Source organism: Melampsora larici-populina (genome assembly GCF_000204055.1).
Source record: "Melampsora larici-populina 98AG31 unplaced genomic scaffold MELLAscaffold_51, whole genome shotgun sequence".
NCBI classification, from domain to species: domain Eukaryota; kingdom Fungi; phylum Basidiomycota; class Pucciniomycetes; order Pucciniales; family Melampsoraceae; genus Melampsora; species Melampsora laricis-populina.
The window spans coordinates 602,548-610,855 of NW_006768815.1; the positions used below are offsets into that span (position 1 = coordinate 602,548).

At 40.2% G+C, this 8,308-nt stretch overlaps 1 protein-coding gene across 1 annotated transcript; it reads left to right on the plus strand.

The window, feature by feature from the left end:
* Positions 1-619: 619 nt before the first annotated feature.
* Positions 620-3,076, plus strand: MELLADRAFT_67281 (uncharacterized protein; the record flags this gene model as incomplete). Its single annotated transcript, XM_007415471.1, has 3 exons — positions 620-785; positions 855-1,497; positions 3,007-3,076. 3 exons carry the CDS (start codon positions 620-622, stop codon positions 3,074-3,076), a joined length of 879 nt encoding a protein of 292 aa, XP_007415533.1.
* Positions 3,077-8,308: the final 5,232 nt, after the last annotated feature.

An 8,308-nucleotide genomic window follows, 5' to 3' on the forward strand; every position in this document is an offset into this window, starting at 1 on the left:
ACAACACGCATACAAATCACTAAACCCCAAGCCTCCAGGCTCCCCAAGCTCAAAGATATCAGGGCGATATCATATGAAGACTATCAGTAAACTCATTGAGAATATTATCGTCCTTTTTTAGTCACATGCATGCTTGACAACCAACAAATTGAATGCTATATATGATAGTCAATTTGACTGAGAGTGACTAGTGCCAAGGGAGGTTCTAGGTGAGAAAGTGAAAGAAAGGTGAATGGAGAAATGCTGTATTTGAAGTTTGATCTAGTTTGAAATTTGAAATTAAAACTTAAACGGTTGTGAATCTTGTAAAGGTTGGGTGTTTTGTTTAATTTTTTAATTTCCCCTTTTTTTTTTCTTTTCTTTTCCTGGTCTGTCTCCTCAAGCCAAAGCGCTGCCCTGTTTGCCTGATTTCTTGAATACTTATCTTTATCAGTCGTCCTGATCGAGTGTTCGATTGTGCCTTGAAAGTTTCTCTTCTCTCATTTATAGAGTCATCACTTTCTTTCAAAATCGTCTTCCCAATCAAATTCGATACCATACCATTCCTTTCGTTCTGAATCTTTCCATTCTCTACAACCTCATTTAAACTTTTCAATCGATATCATTATCTTATCTTCAAATGTCTCACTATCCCTCCTCTTTCTCTCACTCTGATGCTCATCGACATCAGAAACGAGACTCTTCAATTTGTCAAGCTTATCTTGCACCCGCTGCTAGCGATGTGATTGAAGCATATGCGCAAACCACCTTAAAGTGGGACCCAAAGTGTCTTACTACTTACGACTGTTAGTTTCTTTCATCACTCCTTTCTCCTACCAAGCTGACTCAATCACTTCTGTTCCCATTCATCATAGCACTCGACATATATCTTCAATCAGTCGATGCTGCTCAACCGATCCATCTCTGGAAGTCTGTCACTACCTCCGATGGTCAACTTACCACCTCCTTCATTCCCTCCTGGTGGAACAGTACCAACGCTGCTACCCTCCAGCTCGTCATCACTGGTGCCGATCAACCAGCTTGGGCCGGTTCGGGATCTGGTCCCACTTTCTTTGCCGAGTTCAACGGCACAACTCCCGACTCTGTCCCCGATGCTGAGAAAGCTAAGACTCAGCTAGGTGGTCCCAGTGTCGAAGTCATCAACAAGGCACACTCTCGTGGACTTGCTGGTGGATCGATTGTAGCCGCTGTCTTGGTACCTCTACTCGCAGTTGCAGGTCTCATCGCGGCTTACATCGTTGTCTCTCGTCGTCGAAGTGGAACCGCAAGCAAGCGATGGAGTCAGTACGTCGACCAACGAATGTCGACTGCCCCCAATGCTGCCAACTGGGAGGCGGGCAGATTACCAAGCGACCCCGTCATTCCTCGTCCCGTCAGCGCTCGTGTTGCATCAATGTACCGTCATTCTGCTTCGCTCCCTTCGCGTGCATCTATCGTCGCCAACACGCCATCTCGTCTCAGTCACGCCTTCAGCCCGGAGATGTCTCAGCATCGCAAGTCTACCGTTTCTTTTGCCGACAGCCCACTTCCACACCGAAGTCCAAAGTCATCTCTCAGCATCCAGACTAGCCCTGTCTTGCCGAATAGTACCCCGGTCGAGCTTCTCTTGAGTCCTACACAAGAGCGCGGTCCTTCGGCCTTGGGACGAGTTGGTGTCAATGCAAAGGTTTACACGAAGTCCACTGCCTCTACCTCCAGCGCTAATCGTAGCACCAGTAACTTGAGATTCGAAGTAGGCAACGATGGCAAATCACCCGGACCTGCAGAGCCTGTATGTTTGTATCTATCTACCTCGTAACCTGTCCTTTTGTTGAATGTTTCCTTTTTCTTCGTCTACAGATGCCTACATTTTCTTTCAACCCGGCCGTCTCGTCTGGTGAGGCTACCACTCCTGCAATGTCGTCCAACAATCCTTACTTGAAATCCTCTCAATCTCAAGGCTCACAAGGATCTTGCGAGAGTACTGGTATGTCGGCTGGCATGAGACGACTCTCGAACCTCTCCGCTTTGAGTCCGGACGAAGCCCTTCGTCAATATAGCATCAAAAGCAAGCAAGGCAACTCCGCTGGATCTGGCGGTATGAGAGTTCTTTACTCGCCCCACGCCGAGGACACAGCTAGTCAAGCTCCCCATTCCGCCAAGAGCTCTTCCTCTGAGGGTAGCCATTAATCGACCACAGATGTAGAGTGCAATTCAAACTCCGGGTTCACTTGCTGAATCAATCAATCACTCGTCATCCTCGCCGAGGCCATGCGTCATCTCATTCCTTTCTACTCGATCGAAGCGTCTTATTTCATCCTTGTCTATGTTGTCCTGTTTAGGTTTTTTTTATAAATACGCAAAACACTTGCTTACTTGCTGATCGAGTTTGATTAGCCCTCATCATGTTTTTCTTATCAATATCTCTTTATTAGTTTTAGTTTTCGAGGTTTTTGACGACCTGTTGACAGACCGTGTAATCTCAGATTCCCAATTATATTCATGTGGTCCGAACGTTTTGTCCACAGCATTTAAGATTTTATACAATGTCCAAGGGTTTCTAGGCATCTTACTTGCATGCTTTATGGAGCGTTTGATAACCCCCTAGTCTTCTGTAATGGATTGGAATTGTATTTTCTTGCATTTGCTGGCCCACTGGTTTTTTCGTTGTGCTCCCAATCTCTTGGTATATCTGATCTGCTGTGCTTTCATGCATTCGAGGCAATCAATGCTTTTTGGCTTCTTTCTCTGAAGTGTTTTGAGGCTTGGCTCTCATTCTAGCTGAGTATGTATCTGGTCATAAAACTTGGTGTTCGAACTGTCTCCCACGATTATGCCGCTCATCCAAATCACAGAAAGGGTTAGAAGAGGCAACACCACAGCACATTTTGCCCTCGTTGATCTTGTCACCGACTGCATCCTAAAGGTTGATGTTGACAAGATGAGAGAACTATTCCAAACTCAGCTGGCATTGTTATTGTTGCGTATCTTTAATGTCAATTTCCTTGCTAACTTCTGTTGATGCAGTGTTTGTGAGCTTGCTGGCCTTGTCAGCAGTGCACTTGGATCCTTGCTTGTGGTGTCATCAAAAATTTGACAGACAGGGTGGTAAATTTATCGGCAACTGGCTCAAGGTGTTGTGGATTTCTGGGCATCACATTGCCAGATGTTGCATGAGGTCTTCAATTAGGATTCTTACTGTGCTTTGTAAACATTTGTCTTCTTTTGTACTCCTCAACTTGATCAGTTTATTATTATTTGAAATGGATCAAATCACATTATAAACATCTAGAGTACAATCAACTTTGATTTCTCCAGTTAGGATGGAAAATCAAGACACTAACTAGGTGGACTTGTATTTTCATTTTGATATCACTCTATTTGCTACAATCTTTACTCTTTTGGTTGTCTTAGGTTGGAGATCTCTTTTAAATTCTTTGCCTTTACCAAACAAAAATATTATCACTTTTTTAGCTCTATTCATTTACTTCGTCAATGGTCAGTCCAAAACAAACCTTCTGATCTTCTCATTATCCATAAAGCAAGTCTTGAAACTAATGATTTTCTTCTTCTTTTATATTTGATTCTTATGAGATTATTGTCAAGTTTAGAGTCAACAATGATGATAGAAAGGAGGATTGTAAATATATGTACATCAAACAGTTGCGCACATCCTATGCACTTCAAGTCTTGATTGGGACATGTGATACTTTTCCAACTGGATTTGGACAAGATGGGAAGATGTCATTTGTGCAAGTGAAGCGGCTCATGAATTGCACAACCCTTTGAATATTCTGACATCTGGTGGCTCATTGGAACTGTGTGAAGGCTGTCTCTGCCATCCTGTGTGCTAGAATGAGGTACCTTGTAAAAATTTGTTTGATTGTTCAAAGCAACCAGCAACAAAATTTTGCCAGTGCAAAATTTATGTTGTTGAGCTCTGTCTTGTCAAAAGCCTCTGGAGAACAATCTCAAAGATAACAATGAGATGAGTTCCTTGATCATTATCCTTATGGTCACAGTAACATAACCCATTCTGATCTCAATAAATATCTTTTATGACCTGTAGACCATCTTCTCTTGTTTCCTGTTTACCTCTGTGCATACTAAAGAAGCAAGTGATGGACCACTTAGTATCAAGAAAGGCCTTTGTAGGTCTGCTATTCTCAGTCTTTAGCTTACTATTACCATGACTTGTAGGCAGAACTTACACCAGGGTGTAAACATCCTTGGCCCTTGGTGGTCCCCAGCCAATTCCAAAATTTTGGTGACCAGCACTGCCAACATATTTACCTCAGATTTTTCAATCCGAGGTATCCTCAGATGCCAAACCTTGGACAGAAGCTTGCCAAGGTTTTGATTCAAGGTAATTCTCAGTGCCAAGGAATACCACGGATGGAAACCTTGAACAAGGTCTGTCCAAAGATTTGCCTCCAATGATGCCTTGGATTTCTTGACCTGAGGAATCTATGTTGCAGTGCGGAACCAACAAGAAACATGCTGGTCACCAAAAGATGTTTCTGTTTCAGGAACTGTGTCACCCTTGCGTCAGGAACACTTTGTTCTCAGAAACCAGAGCAGTTCCGTGTCTAACACAAGTAAATTGGTGTTTTTGACATCACTTGAAAATAGTGTCAAACACCCACTGCAAACAGTTTTGATCAGTCACTACACCACAAGGACACCTTTTTGCGGGTGGATGTCCCAACCATCCTGCAACAAGACATTGTGCTGGCATCTCAGGTCAGGGCATCACTGAGATTTCCTTAGAGTGTGACATCCTCAGTCCATCCCTTGGATGCTGTGGCAATGTCCCAGTCAAGGACCGAGCATGACATCCTGAGCTGGGGCATACCCCGTGTGTCCAACAGACTGGCGGCCTCAAGATGCCAGTCAGATATATACATGGCATCCAGATCCAAGGTAGCCCCAAGGCATGGTTAAGTACATCCTTTGGCTGTTGGCAGACCAAGTGTCTGCAGCACACCACCAAAAAAGACTCATTGTTATTGCTTGGTCTTTGGCTCCTCTCCTCTAAAACCACTGAATCCATTTGTCCCACCGCAAATGTAAGCTTTGAATCCTTTTAGCACTGGCTTTTATTATGTCTTCAAAGTTACAACAATTGACTTTTCTTTGATATCACTTTTTCTTCAAGAGTACACAATTTTACCTTCAAGACTTGTCTTTGTTCAACATGCAATCACACAATACAAGTACAAATATTTTAGATACTTGTTAGTGCTTTGCAACCTGAATCAATCATTTCTCCCTCTCTGATATTTGTGTATCTTCAGATTTTGAAAGAAAGAAATCAGGCAATTCTTTCAATTATTGGTGCCTCCTATGTAAAGGCAGAACAATGAAAGAAAGGACCTGTCATAAGGACTTGGCCAATCACAAGGCTATGGTTGCTAGTCATGAGGCATCCATAGCTCTTGAGATTGAGAATAAACAACAATGAGAGGCCAAAAATGAGATCAATGATACACAATTTGCAGGTTTTGGAGGCAATGAACAAAATGATGACAGGTTATCGGAAGAAAACATACAGGTTGTATATTAAGAAGCAGTGATGAAGCTTCTAACCAAACCTTACAGCAATTCTGAACAATCGGGAACCTCTGAGAACAACCAAGAACATATCAATCTTGACAATTTTGACTTGGATACGCTGTGGTGCGCAGATCATGGTATCAATCAAAAAAAATCAAAATTTGAATTATTGATAATCATTATTTAGCAGGAGTTATTATTCCATATTAATTACATCATAACTTCACAATCTAACATATATTAAATCAATTTTATTATTTGTTTAATTTTATTGTTATCAATTTTTATTTTTATTTCATTTTAAAAGTCAAAAACCAATTTTTTTATTATAGTACACATAGTTTTAGATTTGATATTCAATGTTTCATGGTGTAATTCAAACAACTCATAAGAAAGATATACAAACAAACAAATCTCAAGACAGAAGCTCTTTTTATATATTAAAACCATATTTTATCTTTGAAACACTTATTTAAATTTTAGTTTTAGTTTTATTTATATTCATTTAAACAAACAAAAGAAAAAACTGAGAAAAAATAGAAACATTTATTAGAAGACAGTTTTAGATCAAGTACAAATTAATATTGATGTGATGTGAATCAAAAGAAAGGAGAAACGAGTGAAAATGAAAACTTAAATACATATGATTAGTGGTGTTTAGAGATCATGTTGGTTAGTTTAGTAGTTTTGAGGATGATATTGTAAATGAAAGGTGGATGAGATGACTTACAGACTGATGAAGAGAAGAGTGTTGAAAGGAAAGAGTGAGATTGAGATCAATCAAGCGAAAACACGGAGAGTAGCCGTATCAGTCTTGCTGGGAGACAACGGGAGACAACGGCTGTACAGCTTTCTGTACAGCGTGTCTTGATCAATCTGCCTGAAGCAGTACCCCTGCGTTTGTCTGACTCGCAATTGACTCCCATCCAAGCTCACTACTGTTTTCTTCTGTCTTTTGCCATCATGCTTTTCAAAAACATCGCCAACCGCTTGAAATCTATCCTAGCGATATGGTGAAATCTTCAATTTGAAGATTTTGTCAAGTTTTATGAATGGTCTATCGCAACGTTTAATGGAGCAAAAAAAAACTTGATTTGAGTATTTCGATTATTTCAAACCCGATTTTAGTTTTTTGAATACATACAGCCATTCCAATATTTCTTGTTGCTCCGTTTTGAAAAAGAAAAAGTGAAACGCGGTGAAACCTAACTTTTTACTCGATAAAACTTTGAAATTGGCTGTAATTCAAGGAAATACAGCCAATTTTCAGGTTTTAATCAGTTAAAACTTAGGTTTCGAGCTCATAAACTTTTTCTTTTCAAAAATGTGAGCGACAACAAATATCGGAATGGCTGTAGATTGATCGATTAAAAAAGCCAAAAGTATCAAATGATCTCGTCATAATTTCCACATTGTTATGGTGGATGAAATGTCAGTGAACTCGCTGGAAGAGTTCAGCTTGACTTGAAGAGTTCAACATTATCATAACTCCTCCATTGATTATCCATAAAAAGTAGCTATCAGACTTTGCATCCCTGGGATGCATCTTACATTCTTGAGATGCATGTCTGTATAAGCTCTTTTGGTGCTTGTGTCTGCGGGTAGTGGTGTCTCTCAGTGTCTACTCGGTACTGAGTCTCTTGGTTGTCTCTCGGTCGTCTATTGTCTCCCATGAAGACTGATACGCTTATGCTCCCCAAAAACAAGACAGCGAGGTAAAGAGGAAGTGAAGATGTATTATGGGATATGTAGTGGCTGTATCAGTGTGAATTATGGGTTGTTACAGGTCAAAATTTTTGATTTTTGATTTTTGGATTAAGGAAGATGGTTATGAGATCAAACAACCATGATTGATAATCAAGCTGATGAAATCAAATGAAAAGGTAGTTGAATTATTCATTGAAGATCAAACACACATCCTTTCATCATTCATACACAGCACCATGATCTTAGAATTGATTGGTAATCAAAAAGACTCTTTTAATATTAGAAATGAAGATGGATAAGGCATTTATATATGAAGATTGACTGTAAGAAGATGAATCATTATTAGTAAAGGGTTTATAAAGGCTTGGAGACGAAAATATATATGAGTTGAAGAATTTGTAATAGCTGTTTACCATTCAACAAGTCACAAATTGACCATAAGAAGAGCTTGGCAGTAGCAATTAGTCATCTTTGCTGGGTAAATGAGTAAAGAATCACTTGTAGAAGATTTACAGATCACATTACATCATACTACATGTTTTTACTAGCTAAAATGGCTCAAAATGGCGAATTTGGGAAGTGAAGAATATCATTGAATCATTGCATCATAGCTGTTTACCAATTTTTTAGTCATCTTTTTGATTTTTCAGAGCTGTTGACCATTATTATTTGTAAAGTCAGATATATAAGGCTTGGACTTTGTCCCACTTTTGTATTTTTCCTTTTCTTCTTCATCTATGACTAGAGCTTACGCAGGCAAGCCCACTCTAAGACTCACTGGGTAGAAGACTTCCCCTATCCCCTACCTTGGCATAATTGTTAATCCTGTATTCATTTGATCACCTAATCATGTCCCAGCCTATTGAAAGTAGGCTTTAAAACACATCCCAGCAGCCTTTCCCCCATGGTACTCATTCTCAGCCCTGATCCAAGTTCTGTGTCCCTGATTTCTCCAGTTGAGGAACATCAATTGCAACCTTGTCTGCTGAATCTGTTCTTTGAGTCAATGGCCGCAGCAGAATCGGCCCAATAGACACTCCTTACACGCGAAAATTGGTGTCTATGA